Source organism: Procambarus clarkii, chromosome 1 (genome assembly GCF_040958095.1).
Source record: "Procambarus clarkii isolate CNS0578487 chromosome 1, FALCON_Pclarkii_2.0, whole genome shotgun sequence".
Taxonomy (NCBI): domain Eukaryota; kingdom Metazoa; phylum Arthropoda; class Malacostraca; order Decapoda; family Cambaridae; genus Procambarus; species Procambarus clarkii.
In genome coordinates this window covers 41,046,168-41,070,639 of record NC_091150.1, presented here as the reverse complement: position 1 = coordinate 41,070,639, position 24,472 = coordinate 41,046,168, and the positions used below count along the sequence as shown (strand labels likewise).

Below are 24,472 nucleotides of genomic sequence, written 5' to 3'. Positions count from 1 at the left end.
GCCCCGCCTCATATACATTAGTCGACCTATAGCTGATGACCAAACCACACACCAGAAGATGAGGAGACGACGACGTTTCGGTCCGTCCTGGACCATTATCACAATCGAATGGTCCAAGACGGACCAAAACGTCGTCGTCTCCTCATCTTCTGGTGTGTGGTTTGGTCATCATATTTTCAGCCACGTTACTGTGACTCATCGTCTGGGTATACTTACAACTGAATTATAAAATAGTGTTTGTTCCCCCTAGTGCGAATTTTGTATGTCTTTAGCTCGTGGTGTTCAACCAATACATGTGTACAGTTGACTAGGACCCAGCCTTGGTTATCCACCTAGCTAATACCTATAAGCTGGTACCTAGTATTTATCTGAAGGCCACCATCTCTCTTGTTGCCTCGTCGGAGACAGGAAGCCGGTGGCTTGTCGAAGGTCCAGGCCGTCCCTCCCATCCAATTTAATTTTTCCTGAGGTTTTCTAAACTTTGATTACGCCCAACTACTTAGGCTGGACGGTAAAGCGACGGTCTCGTTTCATGCAGGTCGGCGTTCAATCTCGACCGTCCAAGTGGTTGGGCACCATTCTCTTCCCCCCCCCCCCCCGTCCCATCCTAAATCCTTATCCTGATTTCCTGACTTAACCCCCTTCCAAATGCTATATTTGGGAGGGGGTGGTTGATCTCCGGATGCTTAATGTACATCTGCCACATCCGGTGCTGGTTAGCTTAGATTACGACACTGTAAACGATCGAGACCAAAAATAGCTAACACACGCATATATATGTAGTTAAATAAAAATAAATAAATAAATGTTTATTTAGGTAAGGTACATACATGCAAGAAATTTTTACAAAGATTGGTTGACTTATAGGTAGAGCTAGTACATACAATGCCTAAAGCCACTATTACGCAAAGCGTTTCGGGCATTTATATATACGGGTACCCTTATGTTAGAGAGAGGGGAAGGTGAGAGGGGGTACCTCTCCCCTTCCCCCCCCCCCCCCCCTCTCTCTCTCTCTCTCTCTCTCTCTCTCTCTCTCTCTCTCTCTCTCTCTCTCTCTCTCTCTCTCTCTCTCTCTCTCTCTCTCACTCTCACTCTCACTCTCACTCTCACTCTCTCACTCTCACTCTCACTCTCACTCTCTCTCTCTCTCTCTCTCTCTCTCTCTCTCTCTCTCTCTCTCTCTCTCTCTCTCTCTCTCTCTCTCTCTCTCTCTCTCTCTCTCTCTCTCTCTCTCTCTGTCTCTCTCTCTCTCTCTCTCTCTCTCTCTCTCTCTCTCTCTCTCTCTCTCTCTCTCTCTCTCTCTCTCTCTCTCTCTCTCTCTCTCTCTCTCTCTCTCTCTCTCTCTCTCTCTCTCTCTCTCTCTCTACCCGCAAGATAACGTAAGCTTTTAAGGGTTGATAGATGTTAATCTTCTTGTTTGAGGAGCTGTTCACTTGAGACATTTAAGCAAGTCCCAGCTGTGTCTGGGTACAAGTGACAGGATGAACAACCCAGCGGGTTTTCTTCCTATTGGGGAGTGTTGTACATGCTGCTATGGCGGTGTGTCCACTCACAGGATGAGTGGGGCTGCCCAATACTGTCACTATGGCGGTGTGTCCACTCACAGGATGAGTGGCGCTGCCCAATACTGTCACTATGGCGGTGTGTCCACTCACAGGATGAGTGGCGCTGCCCAATACTGTCACTATGGCGGTGTGTCCACTCACAGGATGAGTGGCGCTGCCCAATACTGTCACTATGGCGGTGTGTCCACTCACAAGATGAGTGGCGCTCCCCAGTACTGTCACTATGGCGGTGTGTCCACTCACAGGATGAGTGGCGCTGCCCAATAAACTCGCCCCTCGGGGCAAAATTTAAAAAAAATTAATGACATGCAACAACCCAAGCATTGAACGTCTGGGAACGGGATGCATCCCAGATCCCTTACTGGGTGGGTGGCAGTGGGTATTTATTTATTTATTAATACCCCACCCCACTCCGGGGGGGGGGGGGGTATTTATGGGTGAACCAAAGACAGTGTTGTCGTGGAGGAGTAGACTTCAGGGTCTATCCGTCTTATACTGTCTATCTGTCTCTCTATCTGTCTTTGTCTCAGTCTCTGTCTTTGTTTATCTGTCTCTTTACCTTACAAAAAATTATAGTTGTCTAATGTGTGGGAGGTCGCCAGTGAGAGCAGTTCAGTGGTGTGAAATACTAAGAAACAATAGTTACCCCTTATAGTGAAAAAGAGCCTTGACTGAGAAACCTTTGACGCTGTAGAAAAATCGACTGTTTTATTTCCTGCTGTCTATAATTTGCCCGTACTCGCATAAACAGACGATTCTATCCTTGTTGTGACACACACAAATGTGCTGTAAATGCTTGTAGCCAGCTTGGTGTTAATCACGAACTTATTGTAACTGACTGTAGCCAGCTTGGTGTGATACATGTATTGGCTGTTGCTGCCCGAAGCCAGTTTGATGTCATAGATGTTCTGGCTGCTTGCAACAATCACACACACACGACCACTACGACACTACCACGCCCACGACCACTACGACACGACCACGCCCACTACGACACGCCCACGCCCACGACCACTACGACACGACCACGCCCACTACGACACGCCCACGACCACTACGACACGACCACGCCCACGACCACTACGACACGACCACGCCCACGACCACTACGACACGACCACGCCCACGACCACTACGACACGACCACGCCCACGACCACTACGACACGACCACGCCCACGACCACTACGACACGACCACGCCCACGACCACTACGACACGACCACGCCCACGACCACTACGACACGACCACGCCCACGATCACTACGACACGACCACGCCCACGACCACTACGACACGACCACGCCCACGACCACTACCCGCACATACCCATTATCACGCCAACACCCATTACCACGCCCAGATCATCGACTAAGTCAAGAGTCGCTCCTCCACCACCATAGTACTCATCTCTACTGTTGTTATATCAACTCTCCCAGTTACGACAGAGAAAGTACACTTGGTCTCCCCAACATATGTCTTTGTTGTACATCATCCGGAAGACTGCTGTTATCTTGCATATACTTACCAACGAACCCCGCTATCAACCAACTAACACTGCTATCATACTTTCATCAAAGATTTTATCATGCGTCATCCATATTAATGCCTTCCTCAACATAGGCGTTTATTAAACGTCTTGGATAATACGTATATGTGGGTCTCCTCACACTATGTACACGAGAGGCTAATGACCTCAGTAACTGACGGTCAGGTGTGAGTTATCGTCTAGTTAGTGCCTCAGTAGTGACGTTTAGTTCCTGGGATAAAACACCTTCCCAGTCAGAATAAAAAGTATGATCTTTATGTAATAATGCCTTTGTTCTGTTGCTATATATGTGACTGCTGCTTCATATATATTGATGAAGTGTATATGTGACTGCTGCTTCATGTATATTGATGAAGTGCAGACGAGGAGTCACAATAACGTGGCTGAAATATGTTGACCAGACCACACACTAGAAAGTGAAGGGACGGCGACGTTTCGGTCCGTCCTGGCCCTTTCTCAAGTCGATTCGACTTGGTTAACTCGACTCTCAAGTTAATCGACTTGGGAATGGTCCAGGACGGACCGAAACGTCGTCGTCCCTTCACTTGCTAGTGTATAGTTTGGTCAACATATTGATGCAACATACACTTCATGTATATTGATGAAGTGAACATGTGACTAGTGCTTCACGCTCGACTGTTCACCTTGCCAGGTTTAATCGACTGTTAAAATGAAGATATAATGACACTGTCTGAATAAAAAAATTTGTCGAGGCTTTGTTAAGATTTAGAAATAGTACTGTGAAGACAATGGGTAAAATTAATAAGCAAACAGCTATATAGACACCTTACAATATGTAATATATTAAGAAACTCCAAGTTGAGATAAGACTTCGTCGAATACTAGGGCGTGTACCCTCCATTTTCTTCTCTGCAGGTCCCTCTCTCAAGATGATGATGTTTCAGATTTAGCTACTCAGAACGAAGTGTCCATGTAGCACGGGCTATGGTGAGCCCGTAATATATTTATCTCTCAAGAGTAAACGACTGAACAAGAGGAGGGGTTTGATCCGGGTTTGAAGTTCCGGGTTTGATCCCCGGGGGAGGCGGAAACAAATGGGCAGAGTTTCTTTCACCCTGATGTCCCTGTTACCAAGCAGTAAAATAGGTACATGGGAGTTAGACAGCAGCTACGGGCTGCTTCCTGGGGGATGTGTACCAAAAAGGAGGCCTGGTCGAGGACCGGGCCGCGGGGACGCTAAGCCCCGAAATCATGTCAAGATAGACCCATCACTACAATGTCGACGATCTGCTCTCCCGAAATACCCAATATAATGGAACTCATTTTGCCGACAGGCTGGTGACCTAACATACTCTTACTTCAGCATTTCAAAAATCTTGTAAATATCTTGCTTATAAAACACAAAATTATTCAATAACACTGTTGACCCCCAGGTTGCTCCGGATAACTGGTGTTACGTAAAGTTTTTTTTATCGTGTTATTACGTCGCCTCGGAATAGAAGAGGTATTTAGGAGTAATGTTTTCTTGCTCAATGTTACAGGGAGAACGAGGTTAACAACCATGGAGGGTTGTTAACGACCAGCACGGCGTGGCTCGTCTGGTGGCGGGAATTCTGATGGTCAGTCAGAATCACCGGGCGAGGCAACGAGTACCAGCCGGAATGTGAGCAGAGGGCAGTACTCTACCCACTCCCATCCAGTCAATATGGCGGCATAGTCGTGGGTGTAGCCAGCCTTGTGTCAAAATTGCGACGAGGTGATCCACTCTCTTCTGAAATACGACCAGTGGAAGATGGTTTGGTCAACGCTGTAGGGAATCTCAAAAAATTACCGTCGACATCAGGATAGTAATAATATTGAGCCACCCAAGACGGTAGAAAATTTCTACGAACGTTTGTGATTCCAGTATATATATATTCCGGCGTGGAGGTGTAGTTGGCTGAGGGCGTCTCAAGAACTGTGCTTTGATGTTTCGTGGTAGATAGTAAAGAGAAGTAAATGGGTCGGAAGATAACAATTATGACTGACGCGTGACGCTACTCTCATTGTTATTGTCTTAGTGTATATGTAACTGTATACTTAATGTACAGTGTTCATATACGTGTATATGCACGTATGTATGTACATACGTATGTGTATATACACGGAGAAAGTGAGATACACCTCTTGGTGTATCTGTGTATAAACATTAGGTCGAACACCACCCGCAGGTCCTGGGTGTACCCGCAGGTCAGGGGCACCACCCTGTTGTGAGGGCTTAATTGCCTTAACCAGGGGAATGGTACTCGCAATACAGCTTGTTAGTCTTCCCCCCTCTTTCCTCTTTTATTTTTCTATCTCTTCCTCTAATTCCTAAATATATTTAAAAACATTAATAAAATATATTGGATGGAATTTCACACAAATATTTTCGGACAAAGTTCAGATGAGAAGGAAGAGCAGCAGGTGTGGAGCGACTTCTACACGCACTGGTTCCTGCTATGTGGAGGACAAATAAAATCCATCTTAATTACTAATATAGCGACTGCAATGGATTAGTTTGGTGTTGGGCTTAAGGCCTTAGAACCACTGAAGGGTTCTTAAGGCAACGGAAGTATGCACAATTGCAAATTCTACAAGAATTATATGATCCAATTTATAGACGTTTCTAGCGTATAAGGGCATTAATAAGTAAGAGCTGTCACTGCTTTTGGACCACAGTTCGTTCTCCTAAAATGAAAGTACTTACAGTAACTATGTGGTGGATAGTACAAATGTCATGATCAACCACCAGAGAGCAGACATATTCTGAATTTGGACAAACCAAAAATTTTTTCGACATAAATATAAGATCTAACCTAACATGTGCTAGCAATCCTAGGCCTAATGCACGCTATCTGAGCTCTAATTTAGTATATAATATGTGCTATACCGAGCCTAGTAATATTTAAGTTTGGTTTTTAGCTTGATTTTTTCCGGACTCTATGAAAAGTACTTATGAACGCCATTGCAAATATTGATTTTCCGGAAGGAACACAACAAGTGGGATATGCAGATGATGTCCTAATACAAGCTCCCACCTTGGGAAAAATTGAACAGTCCATTGAACTTCTTGAAAGAAAATGTATTGAGCTCGGTTTCACTCCTCCATAAACAAGGCGAAGGCATATTCCCATCACAAGCGGAGAGCAAATGAAGAACTGCAAATTAATGGTGTAACACTTGAATGGGTTGACCACTATCGGTACCTTGGCGTCACTGTCGGCTCTAACAAGGGGAAGAAAAAGGAGCTCAGTCAACTCAGGAACATGCAAAAGTCGACTCAGGGCACTGAAAGCTATGACCTGGAATGGACATGGAACCTCTATTGCCGTGCTTAAAAGGATGTACACAGCCTATGTGCGCTCCGTCATAGACTATGCCGCACCAGTCTTGTGCACCTACTCCCAAAGCGATATGAAAAGGCTTGAAAGCATTCAAAATGAAGCCATGACCATCATTCTTGGAGTTTCATGAACTGCCAAAACGTCTAATCTACGAGAGTAGTTGTCCCTCCCCAGTGTTAAAAGCAGAATTAAGGAGCTGAATGCTAAGCTTGCAATTAGGATAGCCAGAGATCCCCCATTACAATGATATTGCTAAGAAAAAACTGAGCTCTGTGCTAATTTCAGGGGAAAACGGAAGCAAAAAATATCACGGATCAGTCTGCTACCTCGAAGAGCTTCACCTGCTTGAGCAAGCCCGTGAGCTCCTCCCAGTAGAGAGGTTACCTCCCTGGGAGGATGACTCATGCAAGATTATCATCAATGAAATGGCAATGAAAAAATCCAACATGTTACCACAAGAAATGAGGCACAAGTATCTCGAGGTAATTTATAAAGAAGCCAGAGATGAACTAGATCAAATCTACACTGACGGGTCATCTAATCCTGTCAATGGAAGGGCTGGTACAGCATACACCGTAATCAAGGATAATACTTTCCAACGCAGAAATGAAGAAAGCGCACGTAATGAGAACTATGCCTCTTCAGCGCAAGCAGAGCTAATTGCCATTGTTATGGCGCTAAGGTTTCTTGAAAGGAACACTAATGGTGCAGTGATTTGCACCGATTCAAGTCAAGTTTCTGTGGATCCCCTCCCATGTTGGAATATGTGGGAATGAACGAGTAGATGTGCTGGCTGCTGAAGGCGCTGAAGGAGACCATATTGAATACTTCATACCCAAGACTCTACTACAAATTAGAGGTATTGTCAGGCAACATCACCGTGACAAGGTAACTGAGGAAAGGAGGATAGAAGCACAAACCAGTGAATCTGTACGATGGTACAACATGGTTGCAGCTGGCAATCCCTATCATTATGGCCGAAGAGGAGGAGGACGAGGGAGAGAATCAGTAATAGTGAGAATCCGTCTTGGATACACATATCCATGGAGATATGGAATGGAAACAACAGTTGATCAGCGAAGTTGTAGAATCTGTGGTGAGAGTGATGGACACCGCCTTGACCACTATCTACGTGAATGTGAACACCTGAGAGACATTAGAATTATGTGTAGAATAATAAACCCCACATTGTTTGAATTAGGAAAACACTATTTGTCAAATATTGATACTGTTCTTAAAAGATTCCCCCATTTTGCACCCGCAAGATAACGTAAGCTTTTAAGGATTGATAAATATTAATCTTCTTGTTTGAGGAGCTGTTCACTTGAGACATTTAAGCAAGTCCCAGCTGTGTCTGGGTACAAGTGACAGGATGAACAACCCAGCGGGTTTTCTTCCTATTGGGGAGTGTTGTACATGCTGCTATGGCGGTGTGTCCACTCACAGGATGAGTGGCGCTGCCCAATACTGTCACTATGGCGGTGTGTCCACTCACAGGATGAGTGGCGCTGCCCAATACTGTCACTATGGCGGTGTGTCCACTCACAGGATGAGTGGCGCTGCCCAATACTGTCACTATGGCGGTGTGTCCACTCACAGGATGAGTGGCGCTGCCCAATACTGTCACTATGGCGGTGTGTCCACTCACAGGATGAGTGGCGCTGCCCAATACTGTCACTATGGCGGTGTGTCCACTCACAGGATGAGTGGCGCTGCCCAGTACTGTCACTATGGCGGTGTGTCCACTCACAGGATGAGTGGCGCTGCCCAATACTGTCACTATGGCGGTGTGTCCACTCACAGGATGAGTGGCGCTGCCCAATACTGTCACTATGGCGGTGTGTCCACTCACAGGATGAGTGGCGCTGCCCAATACTGTCACTATGGCGGTGTGTCCACTCACAGGATGAGTGGCGCTGCCCAATACTGTCACTATGGCGGTGTGTCCACTCACAGGATGAGTGGCGCTGCCCAGTACTGTCACTATGGCGGTGTGTCCACTCACAGGATGAGTGGCGCTGCCCAATACTGTCACTATGGCGGTGTGTCCACTCACAGGATGAGTGACGCTGCCCAGTACTGTCACTATGGCGGTGTGTCCACTCACAGGATGAGTGGCGCTGCCCAATACTGTCACTATGGCGGTGTGTCCACTCACAGGATGAGTGGCGCTGCCCAATACTGTCACTATGGCGGTGTGTCCACTCACAGGATGAGTGGCGCTGCCCAATACTGTCATTCTGGCGGTGTGTCCACTCACAGGATGAGTGGCGCTGACCAATAAACTCGCCCCTCGGGGCAAAATTTAACATTTAAATCATCAAAATGTCTTGTGTGAAAAACCCTTGGAGGAAGTGGTACCCCTTTGATGACGCCTCTACCTAGGTAGTTAGCTACCCAGGATGGCTAGCGGGTCAAACTGTCGTCACAGTTTCCTCGGAACTACGATGGTCTGCCCCTTGACGTAGACTTGAACCATATACGCGCAGCGGTAAAACACTTTCCCCGCGCTTCGCGTGCAAATTGGCCTGGGTTCGTATCCTGTTCGTTGAGGATTGACTAGGCGCCAATTCTGAACTGTAAGCCTCTGTTCACCCAGCAGTGAATGGGTTAAACGATCTGGCGGGGTCGTATTCCGGCCGAAATTTAGGATTAAGAACCTGCCCGAAACGTCATGCATGCTAGTGGCTTTTCCCGAATGTAAGAACTCTTGTGTGTGTGTGTGTAATATATATATATATATATATATATATATATATATATATATATATATATATATATATATATATATATATATATATATTTTGGTAGCAGTCTTTCCTGTAGACATATTTTATTAAATATGACCGAAAAAGTAAGATTAATAATTCTAACACGAATTTTCTCAATCTTTCGTACATTATGCTTCACTGTTGGAGGTAAATCAAAAATCACTTCTCCAAAATTCATTTTTATTTCTAGTCTGACGCGACACAGGCGCGTTTCGTAAAACTTATTACATTTTCAAAGACTTCACAAATACACAACTGATTAGAACTTGCGTTTCCCTGATTTTATATCTACATTTGAGTGAGGTGGGAAGGGTGATGTGGCATTACATTTGAGTGAGGTGGGAAGGATGATGTGGCATTAGAGGATATTAATAGGGTATTAAAAGTATCAACACAAGACAGAACACGAAACAATGGATATTGAATAGAAGTGTTTGTAGAAAGCCTATTGGTCCATATTTCTTGATGCTTCTATATTGGAGCGGAGTCTTGAGGTGGGTAGAATATAGTTGTGCAATAATTGGCTGTTGATTGATGGTGTTGACTTCTTGATGTGTAGTGCCTCGCAAACGTCAAGCCGCCTGCTATCGCTGTATCTATCGATGATTTCTGTGTTGTTTACTAGGATTTCTCTGGCGATGGTTTGGTTATGGGAAGAGATTATATGTTCCTTAATGGAGCCCTGTTGTTTATGCATCGTTAAACGCCTAGAAAGAGATGTTGTTGTCTTGCCTATATACTGGGTTTTTTGGAGCTTACAGTCCCCAAGTGGGCATTTGAAGGCATAGACGACGTTAGTCTCTTTTAAAGCGTTCTGTTTCGTGTCTGGAGAGTTTCTCATGAGTAGGCTGGCCGTTTTTCTGGTTTTATAGTAAATCGTCAGTTGTATCCTCTGATTTTTGTCTGTAGGGATAACGTTTCTATTAACAATATCTTTCAGGACCCTTTCCTCTGTTTTATGAGCTGTGGAAAAGAAGTTCCTGTAAAATAGTCTAATAGGGGGTATAGGTGTTGTGTTAGTTGTCTCTTCGGAGGTTGCATGGCTTTTCACTTTCCTTCTTATGATGTCTTCAATGAAACCATTGGAGAAGCCGTTATTGACTAGAACCTGCCTTACCCTACAGAGTTCTTCGTCGACTTGCTTCCATTCTGAGCTGTGGCTGAGAGCACGGTCGACGTATGCGTTAACAACACTCCTCTTGTACCTGTCAGGGCAGTCGCTGTTGGCATTTAGGCACTCCGCCCTTTTAGGAAAAGGGCGGAGGTTTCCACACTGCAGTCTACACAAAGGAAACAAACATAGGAATGTGCCTAAATGCCAACAGCGACTGCCCTGACAGGTACAAGAGGAGTGTTGTTAACGCATACGTCGACCGTGCTCTCAGCCACAGCTCAGAATGGAAGCAAGTCGACGAAGAACTCTGTAGGGTAAGGCAGGTTCTAGTCAATAACGGCTTCTCCAATGGTTTCATTGAAGACATCATAAGAAGGAAAGTGAAAAGCCATGCAACCTCCGAAGAGACAACTAACACAACACCTATACCCCCTATTAGACTATTTTACAGGAACTTCTTTTCCACAGCTCATAAAACAGAGGAAAGGGTCCTGAAAGATATTGTTAATAGAAACGTTATCCCTACAGACAAAAATCAGAGGATACAACTGACGATTTACTATAAAACCAGAAAAACGGCCAGCCTACTCATGAGAAACTCTCCAGACACGAAACAGAACGCTTTAAAAGAGACTAACGTCGTCTATGCCTTCAAATGCCCACTTGGGGACTGTAAGCTCCAAAAAACCCAGTATATAGGCAAGACAACAACATCTCTTTCTAGGCGTTTAACGATGCATAAACAACAGGGCTCCATTAAGGAACATATAATCTCTTCCCATAACCAAACCATCGCCAGAGAAATCCTAGTAAACAACACAGAAATCATCGATAGATACAGCGATAGCAGGCGGCTTGACCTTTGCGAGGCACTACACATCAAGAAGTCAACACCATCAATCAACAGCCAATTATTGCACAACTATATTCTACCCACCTCAAGACTCCGCTCCAATATAGAAGCATCAAGAAATATGGACCAATAGGCTTTCTACAAACACTTCTATTCAATATCCATTGTTTCGTGTTCTGTCTTGTGTTGATACTTTTAATACCCTATTAATATCCTCTAATGCCACATCATCCTTCCCACCTCACTCAAATGTAATGCCACATCACCCTTCCCACCTCACTCAAATGTAGATATAAAATCAGGGAAACGCAAGTTCTAATCAGTTGTGTATTTGTGAAGTCTTTGAAAATGTAATAAGTTTTACGAAACGCGCCTGTGTCGCGTCAGACTAGAAATAAAAATGAATTTTGGAGAAGTGATTTTTGATTTACCTCCAACAGTGAAGCATAATGTACGAAAGATTGAGAAAATTCGTGTTAGAATTATTAATCTTACTTTTTCGGTCATATTTAATAAAATATATATATATATATATATATATATATATATATATATATATATATATATATTGGTGTATACTGGCAGCAGGTTTTCTTTCAAACATGTTTCATTGAATATGACCGCATATTCTGTATTTATTATTTTCTGGTTTAGGGCTTCTATCCCTCTAACTATTTTCTTAGCATCAGGGCTTAATTGGAATAGGAGTTCTCCAAAACTCATTTTCGTACTTTTAAGGTGAAGAAAAGAAGTGATTTACTATAGAGTGTATTACACTTATTTGTATAATTTGCACGACGTTTCGAACCTCCATGGTTCATTCTCAAGTGAACAGATCTTACAATACTAGTTGATTTTATACCCGCATTAGGTCAGGTGATAATACAATGAAGGTGAAAAACATGGGGGGATACATAAGGGATAAACATAGAGGCTGCAGAAGGCTTATTGGCCCATACGAGGCATCTCCTATCTAAACACAAAGATTAATCCAGTGTAATTGGCCTGTTATGTTGGACATTGTCTTCTGTGTTGGCATTAAGGACAAGACAAGAACATATCGATGCCAACACAGAAGACAATGTCCAACATAACAGGCCAATTACACTGGATTAATCTTTGTGTTTAGATAGGAGATGCCTCGTATGGGCCAATAAGCCTTCTGCAGCCCCTATGTTTATCCCTTATGTATCCCCCCATGTTTTCACCTTCATTGTATTATCACCTGACCTAATGCGGGTATAAAATCAACTAGTATTGTAAGATCTGTTCACTTGAGAATGAACCATGGAGGTTCGAAACGTCGTGCAAATTATACAAATAAGTGTAATACACTCTATAGTAAATCACTTCTTTTCTTCACCTTAAAAGTACGAAAATGAGTTTTGGAGAACTCCTATTCCAATTAAGCCCTGATGCTAAGAAAATAGTTAGAGGGATAGAAGCCCTAAACCAGAAAATAATAAATACAGAATATGCGGTCATATTCAATGAAACATATATATATAATATTATTCTATAGAGGGAATATGTCGAGGTTAGGGCTCACGGCAAATCTCAAGTGTTCTTGGTGAGACCCATAGCTTGCAGGTCACGTAGCCTCTCTCGCGCTACACTCTCCCCCTACCCCAGTAACGGGGGGGACTGAAGTGGTGGTCAAGTCAGGAGAGACTGAAGAGACGCTCCTCAGTGCGCTCCCGACATTCAGAAAGTGAGGTTGTATCCAGCTGCCGCCAGAAGAAGGTATGTGTGGCTAGTTCACTTACTAGGTTCTCGTTCAATCATTCATCGTCTTGTATAGACACTTAAATGTGTTAGATGTTATAGTTTAAATACAATTTAATTATATTTTGTGTGGGCCTGCAACCCGTTCTCGCACTTTCGTATAGTCAATATTGACTTATTAAATACGTGCATATGTGACATACTAAACATACTAGTTTACCTTGAAAAGCTTCATAGAAAACACCGACCTTACCTAACCTTCTTAGTATGTTAAGCTAAGCATCTTATTGCTTCGTAATTACAATTATTACTTAACCTATTATAGGTATAGGTTAAGTAATAATTGTTATTACGAAGCAATAAGATGCTTATCTTAACATACTAAGGTTAGGTAAGGTCGGCGTTTTCTATGAAGCTTTTCAAGGTAAACTAGCATGTTTAGTATGGGCCTGAATATGAATAATAGTGTAATAGTTTTATGCATTGCTAGATTATATAGTGTATACATTGATCTTTGGTAGGCTCCGTGGTTTGTATACTGATCTTAGCTAGGTGACGTGGTTTATACATTGATCATTAGGCTTGGTAACGTGGTTTATGCATAGTCCTTGGCAAGGTTACGTGATTCATATATTAATTTTAGCTAGGATATGGGGTTATATATACATTGTCCTTGGCTAGGTTTGGTGGTTATACATTGTCCTTGGCTAGGTTGCACGGTTATACATTGATCGTGGCTAGGTGGGAATTTCTCTCTACATCCAGTGACCCACGAATTGTGCAATTAGATATATATAGTTGTATGTCTAAGCGCACTTATCAGGTGATTGACCAACACGCCTTTCCAAAATTCACTTAAAAGTATTATAAAATTAGAAATTTTTAGTAACTGCAAAGTTGAAAGGAAATGTGAATGTTCTTCTTCTTCTTCTTGATAGTAGGTGCAGCTAGCATGAAGGGTTTGTCCTCCCGATGACTGCACCAGTACAGGTGTTGGTAGAGGCGTTTATGTTGAGGATGATAAGAGTTTCAAGAGTGCTTATTGCGTTGTGGTGTAGACAGAGGAGCGGCGACTAGAACAGAGGTATGTGTTAGAGGGAGACTGGCCGCACTGTAGGGCGGTGTGTTGTGTTTATGGCGTCAGCTGATCCATGGTGCTGCGACGAGGCAGTTGTTTTTTGTGTTTAGCCGTTGGTGAATTTTTATTCAGTTTTGGGCCCATGTAAACAATACACTAGGCCAAAATGGTTTCGAACCACAGTCCGCTAGTAAGGGCGGCAAGCTGTCTACTCTTCCAGGTTATTAGTGGGACACCTTATAGTTTGTGATGTATGGTTTTTCTTGTTCTTTCCTTCTTTCTTCATTCTAGCACGTTTCCTTTCAACATGTCTAGAATGCCTCGTCGTATTATATATATATATATATATATATATATATATATATATATATATATATATATATATATATATATATATATATGTCGTACCTAGTAGCCAGAACGCACTTCTCAGCCTACTATGCAAGGCCCATTTTGCCTAATGAGCCAAGTTTTCCTGAACTAATATATTTTCTCTAATTTTTTTCTTATGAAATGATAAAGGTACCCATTTCATTATGTATGGGTCAATTTTTTTTATTGAAGTTAAAATTAACGTAGATATATGACCGAACCTAACCAACCCTACCTAACCTAACCTATCTTTATAGGTTAGGTTAGGTAGCCGAAAAAGTTAGGTTAGGTTAGGTAGGTTAGGTAGTCGAAAAACAATTAATTCATGAAAACTTGGCTTATTAGGCAAAATGGGCCTTGCATAGTAGGCTGAGAAGTACGTTCTGGCTACTAGGTACGACATATATATATATATATATATATATATATATATATATATATATATATATAAAGAAGGTACATTGGGACTGTGAGGATACATAGCATAGTAATTACATTCTTGTAAAGCCACTAGTACGCGCAGCGTTTCAGGCAGGAAATTGAAATTGAATTGAAACTGAAATATTAAATTGAAACTGATAGATGGCACTTAATATGATCATAATGGCCAAATAAAGAAAAGCGAGGCAATGGGGAAAACTTGGAACGAATGGTTTTTTTTTTTTTTTAGAGTTCTTCTACTCCCCATACCCGGAGTAGACCTAACAACACACTGGCTCCTACTTATCAATGTTTGCAGAGTATTACGGATCAATAATACTTCATTCTGACACTTATCATGATAAACATTAATATTACTTATTTCACTCTTTATTTATTTAGAGGTTGACATTATTTACTATGTTGTTACCTAAGTAATTTTTGTTTTAGTTATCCAAGTAATTTGTTCACACAGTCATAGCTCAACCACCGCAAACACAACTGAGTCCAGAGGATGCAAAGAGAGATTGGGATTTCCTGCAAGCGTACATACTCCAAAAAGGGAGCTGAAAAATGGTTGCTAGAATTTTAACTAGCCAAATGCAAAGTTATGATGATTGGAATAACAGTAAGAAGACCTCAATAGCAGCATGGGATGAAGCGAAGAAAGATTCTTGCATCAGAAATGAAGTTCTGGAATAGACATTCCCAAATCATATAACCGAAGCTCACATTGCCAGAATACGGAGAGCATTATATGCCATACTAGTCACCGTCCGTTTATCCTTCAGAAACATGGATAAAAAAGCAAAACGAGAACTATACACGTCCTACGTGAGACCCACTCCTGAATATGCAGCTCAGTTATGGAACCCTCACCCGAAGAAGGACAAGTTAAAACTATAAAAGGTTAAAAAATATGCAGTAAGGCTCGTTTTTTGAGTTAAAGGGCTTAAACTACTAGGGAAGGAAGGAACTGGACCTCGCCACAGTGGATGAGAGGAAAGATGGGGACAAGATAACGACGTGTAAGTATTAAGATAATCGACAAGAACAGCATACCGAGGTGACATGGAAAATAGACACAAATGAGTCATAGCTTTCAAAAAGGGCTTTTTTTAGTGTCAGAATCTTTAATAGGTAAAATAGGTTAGATGAAGAAGTCGTTGTAGGTAATTCGACGCAAAATTTGAAATGTCAAAATTTGAAAACAAGTGTGGGAATAAATCATTCCACTAATCTAAGAAGGCTACACTTCCAACCCACACGTTTGGAGAGAAGGGCAGTGATGACTTTTCAGTCCATCATTAAGTTGTGCGTAATCTAAGAACGTTCGAAACGCGGATCTAAGAACCTAGTTAGTCCCTGCAGTCATATCTAGCTGAAGAAACAAACACGAACAAGCAGGCAGCAGCTATTTCTCTGGTGTATATCGAGCAGTTCAGCCGCACTTCCAAGTGGAGCTGTGTGTGTGTAGGATTGTTGACGTAGGCGTCAACACTCTTCTTGATGACATGTGCAGTTTGCATGATGGCTTAATTTATCCTCCCGATGACTGCACGAGGACAGATGATGAGAGAAGCGTCACTGTTGCGCGTCTGTGTTGAGAATGACAAGGTTTGAAAAGTGTTTGTTGTCTTTTGCTGTAGAGGAGTGTTAGAGGAAGATATGCTGCACTGTAGGGTGGGATGTTGTTTTTCTGGCGTCAGCTGATCGTTGGTGCTGCGGTGAAGCATTTGTTTTGTGTTTGTTGGTGGCGCGAGGTATAAATGTGGCCCAATTTGTTGATCGCCTGGAGATATTTAACCAGTGTTCTGACTATTTGATATTTTACATGTAAAGAGAGGGCACCTCCTAATGTATGCTTGATGATAAAAGAAATTTTAAAGACGATAAGTACTTGTTTGAAGTTTACTCTGGGATTTCAGGTCGGAAACAGTGAAGGAGGTAGTGTTCGATTGTTTCTGGCACATGGCGGTGGATGCAACGTTCGTTAATGTCTGTTCTGTATTTAGAGCCATATGCTGCCAGTTTGGTGTGTCCAGGCCTTAATCTGGTCATCGTAACATCAGTATTTCTGGTTTTACACTTGACGTATTTCAAAGTTTCCCGTTTCTTTTATATGGACCTATAGTATAGAGATGATAATGACGTTTTCCATTTCGTTACAAAATCTTGGGTGATGGTAACTTTTCTTTGTATCACCTGTACGCCGGAAACGCTGTTCTAGAACTAGGTTCTCATTGGTTTTCTCATCCGGAGAATTTGGGTTTTGCCGCCAGGAGCGGCGACCTCACTTATTGATTTTCTAACAATAGTGTTGGCACCATGATGTTAATCCTTCCATATATCACTTATTGCTATGGCGAAATACCAATTATTTTTTGTTGTAAACATCATAATTTTTAAACAACTTGCTCTGCCTGGCGGCCTTCGGAACACGTGACACGATTTTGCTAATTTTGGGTGTCGATAATGGCGTCTGGCATTCCTCTTCAACATCCGTGGTTGATACGACGCCTGGCGCACTTATTGCTTGAAGGCCACAAGCAAGGTGATATATTTTTTCGTTTTCCGGCTGGTTCTTCAGGAGGGTACGCTACGCCGGCTTAGCCCAGAGGTGGCGAGAGTTGGTGTGCTCCTGCAGGGTGTTGTTGTTGATTTAGAGGCGATGATGATTGAGGGATCGTATTCGCGCCCCGGCGTACCCGTGAAGGGTTAATAGTGAAGCCTAATGGCGAAATGACTGTCGCTTATCAGCGAACACTAATGTGCCTCGCGGCAAATAAACACACTGATGGGCAGATGATTGGGGAGCACCAGGAGTCCTTCAGTGTGACAAGCACCAGCCCCACCCTACACAGAGAATACTGGGTATCAAAACCAAAAACTCGGCCCCATCTAAAATGCAAAAGTTATCCAGTGCCCTCCTGCAGAGCAAAAGCCAGCCGCCCACCACGTCTGAGGGCACACCAGGAGCCCACCAAGATCCACCAACTCCCAGCACCTTTCGGCCAAGCCGGCGCCGGACACCGTCACCCCGCCCGAAGAACTAATCAGAAAACGTTAAAAATCTATCAAATATCTTGTGACCCAAAGCGCTATGTTCGCCAGGCGTCGTAACAATCCGGACCGTTGAATAGGAATTCCAAACGGCAATATTAAAAAACAAAATCGCGAAACGGAACCTGATCTGCCGGATCCCCCCCAGGCGGAGCAGGTGTCCAGGCGTCCGCTCGTCAAGACTTAACCAGAAGACCACCTGCAGGATGTGCCCTCAAGGCGTAATGGCTACGTGGCTCGTGCTCAGCTGGAAGACATTGGAACACGTTTTTGCGTGTTTCTGCCAAAAGCCATCACGTTTCTGCTACGCCTCCTTTGTTTGACTGGTGTTTGGGATAAAGGTCACAGAAAAAGGGCACAATTTTGGCTAGAACAAGGTCTTACCTCACATTCTCAGATAAATTCTACTGTTGCTGTTTTTAGATTCAGCTACTCAAAACAAAAGGTTCATTGCAGCTTCGTCTGCAATGTCTTTTCCTATTCTCAAATGACTTGGCACCCAGTTGATAAGTACCCGACGACCTTGACGGTTGAGTATTTGCATTAATGATATGATATTTGTAATCAGATGGATATTGTCACGTATGTGTTCTTGTTCCAAGGTTTCATCGGCAGTTCTCGAATCTGTATGCATGATAACATGTCAGTGTTCAGCAAGAGCATGTTCCAAAGCATTTTGAATGGCTAGCATCTCTGTAAAGTTGAACACCCTTTTGAGTCTCCAACTAACTACAGAATTTCCTGCTTTAACTGCTGCTCCGGTTTCTTGTCCCTGCTGGTTTACTGATCCAGCTGTTAATTATGTGAAGCTGTCAGATGCCAAATTTGGTTCTATATGCATCTGTTTAATATTACATAGCAGATGAGGATTAGTCTGGTTCTTTTTTCTTTCAAGAGCTATAATCTTAAAGTCAGCTGGCAGCGATTCCCAAGGGGCTTGCATAATAAAATCTGCATGTATTTCGACGACACCCCTCTCAGTGACTGTTATATCGAATATATTGATGGTGTTTGTTGAACAATGGTTCCACCTGTTGCTATTGGAGGCTCTTCTATTCAGAGTTAGTGCTCCAGTGATTATATTTTTAAATGAACTGATTCTAGGTCTAGTCAATATCTTGGTCAGCATGCACGCAACAATCCCTTTTACCCTTATTTCAATCGACGTTAGCTTGGTTTCTAGTCTTAGGTTCACTATTTTTGTCCATCTGGGAGCTCCTGTTATGATTCGCAATGCATCATTTTGAATAACCTCAACGTTTGCCCACTGACCAGGAGAAAGAGTGAGTAAGGCAGGCGCTGCATAACCAACTAGGGAACGAACGGCGTGTATGTAAAACATTCTCAACACTCTGTGTCCCGCTCCTAGACGGGGCCCTGTGATTGCTCTCATTATATTCAGTCGTGATTTTGCTTTCTCCTTCAGACATTGAATTTGCTTGTTGAGTGTCATTTTAGAATCGATCCACACTCAGAGACATTGATATTGTGTAACCCACTGAAGGTTAATGTCTTGAATGCGTAGGTGTCTGTCTGGAGTGTTACCGCCTAGTCTCATTATCTTAAACTTCTGTGAAGATATTTTTAGCTCGGAAATGTTGCATTCAGATGTTACTTTATCTAACGCCTCTTGTGCTTTATTTAAAAGTGAAGGACCCGTGACGACTAATGCTATATCATCAGCATAGCTTAGCAATTTAACCCCTTCTGCAAATGTCATGATAACGAGATTTTCCATAAGGATATTAAAAAAACTAGGACTGAGGACTCCTCCATATGGAGCCTCATTCACATTCAAGTGGTAGTCCGACACTTGTCCTAGCAACTTTGCTATGGCATACCTGTGACTTAGGTAATCTTGAATCCATGCTAGCATATTTCCCTTTACACCTGTTTTTTTTAACCAAGGTGTGTAAAATTGTTTGCGGGCTTGCAAGTAAGAATGTTTTTTTTTCTAAATCAAGGAAGATCACTATAGCCGGACCTGAGTTAATTGTTTCTAGTAATGTAGCTATGCAGTTGGCAGTACCTACTCCTCTAGTGAAGCCAAGTATGTGTTTATACAGTCTCCAGTCTTCCACAGTAGCCTATTTAAGACCATCCCTTCTGCAGTTTTACTAATGCATGATGTTAATGAAATGGGTCTGTAACTGCCAGTTTTTCGGCACATTTATTGATGTGGCTGTCCGTAAAATAATGTGACTATACGTTTAGTGATGTGACTATACGTTTATTGGTGTGGCTGCACGTGTACTGATGTGACTGTTCGTGTACAGATGTGACTGCCACGTTTACTGATATTAACTATACTGCCCGTCCTCCTAAGGTGTCCCAACGTCAAGAAACTGTCGTACTAAAGTGCCCTTATCCTAACCTACCAGAGGACCCAAAACAGAAAACGGGACAGAATGTCAATTTCGCGAGGCGCTACCATTTTCTAGTATGACAATTTTTCGCCTTAGGTAGAGTATACGTCAAAATGCGACGTGGTATTAGGAGGACGGTTTGGACTATCTACGTAACATCTTTAAATGTAAAAATTTGTTCCAGATCAATATTATCTGTGTCAAGCCATACGGATGCTGTGGCGTTTTCGGTAAACACTTTAATATATTCTACTGCCATCTCCAGGTCACGAGACTCGTCTTGAGGTCATCACCAGGTCACGAGACGCTTCTTGAGGTCATCAGCAGGTCACGAGACGCATCTTGAGGTCATCAGCAGGTCACGAGACGCTTCTTAAGGTCATCATCAGGTCACGAGACGCTTCTTGAGGTCATCAGCAGGTCACGAGACGCATCTTGAGGTCATCAGCAGGTCACGAGACGCTTCTTGAGGTCATCAGCAGGTCACGAGACGCTTCTTGAGGTCATCACAAGGACCCACATCTCATTTTGACGTCAGCACCAACCAGGGCACAAAACTTATCATGAAGTCCTTCACCAGGACACAAGACCCATAAGATCATCACCATAATATAGTCTCCAACACAACATCGTCAGTAAGACCGTCAACACAAAGTATTTCAAGCCGCCAGAGGCGCCGGTAAGAATGCATGGGCGCGGTGCATGGTGGAAAACAACCCTATTGGTTGCAACTTTTCAGTGGGTGGCTTGTGTAAGGTATGCAACGGCCACCTGTGAGCTCCACAACGCCCACGCCTGCCCGACGTTCAGGCAAGAAGATTCGGAGCGATATGATAAAGCATACGTGAAGCTGTGCGAGGGTGCCATCGATGCTCCCTCACCTCTAGTGTCCGGAGCAGAAACAGAATGGGATCAAATAAAGGTGAATATTAATTGTGGCGATGAGGAGGGAGTTATGGAGAAGCAGGAGTACCTGAGTAACACAACCTTCCTCAGGGCTCATAATAATGTGGTGGAACTAGAAACACGAGACGACGTAACAAGGGATTACTGTATTGATGTATTACTCGGAAAGAGTCCAGGGGCTCATCAACAACCCTCACGGAAGGACCCTAGAGAAAAAGGAAAAGATTTAAGTACAGAGTTTGGACGAGGAGGAGTTGCCACAGCTGGTAATGAAACACAAGAGCTCCCAAGCCTAGGTACACAACATACAGAGCCACACCCCCAGTATATTGCACACTTTTGCAAGATAGACCCACTTGTTCAGAGGTACCGAGACCGACAGGTTTGTTCCCGCATCACTTGCTTGCGCAAGTGCTGTCCTCCAGGCAAGTTTCTCCGCTCAGGAGAAGAGTCACCCATGTGCATCTACAGTGACAACTACACCAAGAGCTGGACATTGGACGGCTCTACCCACATCCGTGACCCTGACAGCTTCTCCCATTTCCACATAATCTACAGCATCCCTACCAACGAACAATGCTTTAACTTTGATAATTTCACAATTGTAGCAAATGGTTATTTGGAGATGGAAGGTGATCAATTTTCTCAGGAAGACTACTGCGTCGATTATCAAGAGCAGGATTCGGGGGAAATTAAGGAGGTTGTGCACCTGTGCCTAAACCTCGATGAATGTGGCTGGAAGTATCGGATATTAAACCCAGTGTTGATGGGCGTCTCGTGCGTGTTTCTGGCTGCAACAGCAGTTGTGTATATTTTCGTCGCCGAACTACGACGTGACAATAGCAGCCGTTGCATCGTCGCCATGGCCCTCACTACCATCGTCACCTACATAATCGTCATCGTTCACACGTTCACACGCGAATACATGGAACATCACCCTTCCATTTGCTCAGTTACAGGTCAGTTTCAGCTTACCATGACTTAGCGCTTTCTTTTAATAATTACTTACTAAATCTAGTGTGGCTCTATAGCACTACATGTTACAGATGACTCGAGAGTTCCTGGATATCACTCGGGGTGTCAGTAGCAGAGTTGAGAGGAGTCGATTGATGATTGATAAAGATTAAGCCACCCAAAAGGTGGCACGGGCATGAATAGCCCGTAATGAGAGGAGTCGGATTCTCAGAGGATTTTTATCGAGGGACGTGTGGTGTATGGGGAGAGTGGGGCAGTCAGATTATGTTTGGCCTGAAAATCAGGATACTTAACCAGGAAATGGATGACTATAAGCGGAGCAATGCAATTAGGACAGCAAGGGGCAGGTTACCGATCCGTAAAGAGCCTGTGAGTTAACGCTATGTGATAGATACCTAACTGAACCATGAAAGCTTCCCTTTTCCTATTACAGTTGCATGAGATAGGCCGCCGGGGTGGGTCCTTAACTTGCTTAATTAAAATCTTGTTCCGCACTCCCTGTGGAGCTGACAGATGCGCGCGCCTCTCTCCTGCAACTACAGCATGGCTGGCCAGCCCGCCCCTGTGCCTCCCTTCGTCGCCTGGACGCTCCACACCATACTGCTTGTAACATTGTTTGAAAAGGAGACATAAGAGACAGGGGGTGGGGGGGGGGAGACGGGGTAACATGGGAGGGGATGGCTGGTGAGGCAAAGAGGGTAACATGGGAGGGGATGGCTGGTGAAGCAGAGAGGGTAACATGGGAGGGGATGGCTGGTGAGGCAGAGAGGGTAACATGGGAGGGGATGGCTGGTGAGGCAGGGAGGGTAACATGGGAGGGGATGGCTGGTGAGGCAGGGAGGGTAACATGGGAGGGGATGGCTGGTGAGGCAGGGAGGGTAACATGGGAGGGGATGGCTGGTGAGGCAGGGAGGGTAACATGGGAGGGGATGGTTGGTGAGGCAGGGAGGGTAACATGGGAGGGGATGGTTGGTGAGGCAGGGAGGGTAACATGGGAGGGGATGGCTGGTGAGGCAGGGAGGGTAACATGGGAGGGGATGGTTGGTGAGGCAGGGAGGGTAACATGGGAGGGGATGGTTGGTGAGGCAGGGAGGGTAACATGGGAGGGGATGGTTGGTGAGGCAGGGAGGGTAACATGGGAGGGGAGGGTTGGTGAGGCAGGGTAACAGAGTCGATGAGAAAAATATTAATTGAATGAAGAAAATTAAAGTGAGAGAGAACTTCTTTGAGATTTACACTTTTAAATCTATTTATCCCGCAACTTTGTATTTATATTTAGAAACTTTTATTAGTAAATGATTTATACAAATTATTATAGTTGTGGCTGTAGTGAACAGGTGACCAGACGAAATATTTTATAGCTTACAAGTACTGCAGAGACTTGATTTGGCAAAGCTTATAGCGTAACATTATAAAGATGAGACTTACTTAGACTAAATATAACACAGCGTCCGCATGAGTTCCACCTTGGTGTAGCGAGACCTCTGGACGACGCCTTCAATGTTGGTGGGTTGCCTCGGTCCTTGTCTTACCGCCAGAAACGAAAAGCTCTTCATTCTCCCTGAAAGATAAGAAGGCCACAGCTCTCGGTCCTGCTGTTTCCCCAACTTTGTTCCAGTGTCTCACTCGTCCCAGTGGTGGAGTTGGTGTCTCACTCGTCCCAGTGGTGGAGTTGGTGTCTCACTCGTCCCAGTGGTGGAGTTGGTGTCTCACTCGTCCCAGTGGTGGAGTTGGTGTCTCACTCGTCCCAGTGGTGGAGTTGGTGTCTCACTCATCCCAGTGGTGGAGTTGGTGTCTCACTCATCCCAGTGGTGGAGTTGGTGTCTCTCTCGTCCCAGTGGTGGAGTTGGTGTCTCACTCGTCCCAGTGGTGGAGTTGGTGTCTCACTCATCCCAGTGGTGGAGTTGGTGTCTCTCTCGTCCCAGTGGTGGAGTTGGTGTCTCACTCATCCCAGTGGTGGAGTTGGTGTCTCTCTCGTCCCAGTGGTGGAGTTGGTGTCTCACTCATCCCAGTGGTGGAGTTGGTGTCTCTCTCGTCCCAGTGGTGGAGTTGGTGTCTCACTCATCCCAGTGGTGGAGTTGGTGTCTCTCTCGTCCCAGTGGTGGAGTTGGTGTCTCACTCATCCCAGTGGTGGAGTTGGTGTCTCTCTCGTCCCAGTGGTGGCGTCAGTGTCTCCTCTCGTCCCAGTGGTGGAGTCCCTGACATCCACATTCTTCCCTCTGGTTCTGCCCTTGATCCAGAGAACATCATACCCGCCAAACACACCGAAACTATGACGTTGGTACAACGTTCGAACAAGTTTTAACACCTAACCAGTTATAACAACACCTAGCAAGTTGTAATAACGTTCTAATACGTCATAAACACGTTAAGCCAAGATGTAACAACTT

The 24,472-nt window shown here is 44.1% G+C and overlaps 1 protein-coding gene across 2 annotated transcripts in view; it reads left to right on the top strand.

Annotated features, from left to right (window-relative positions):
• The first annotated feature begins 4,759 nt into the window (after positions 1–4,759).
• The window catches only part of LOC123758930 (probable G-protein coupled receptor Mth-like 3), a 58,584-nt gene continuing 38,871 nt past the window's right edge, over positions 4,760–24,472 (top strand). The window contains exons 1-2 of one of the 2 annotated variants that reach the window (XM_069338587.1): positions 4,760–4,830; positions 20,467–22,066. In XM_069338587.1, the coding sequence (XP_069194688.1) occupies positions 20,887–22,066 (1,180 nt within the window). In that variant the 5' untranslated portion in view covers positions 4,760–4,830; positions 20,467–20,886. Of the gene's footprint in view, positions 4,831–12,777; positions 12,921–20,466; positions 22,067–24,472 lie in introns of those variants that run through there. The other variant, XM_069338631.1, reaches the window with a different exon arrangement.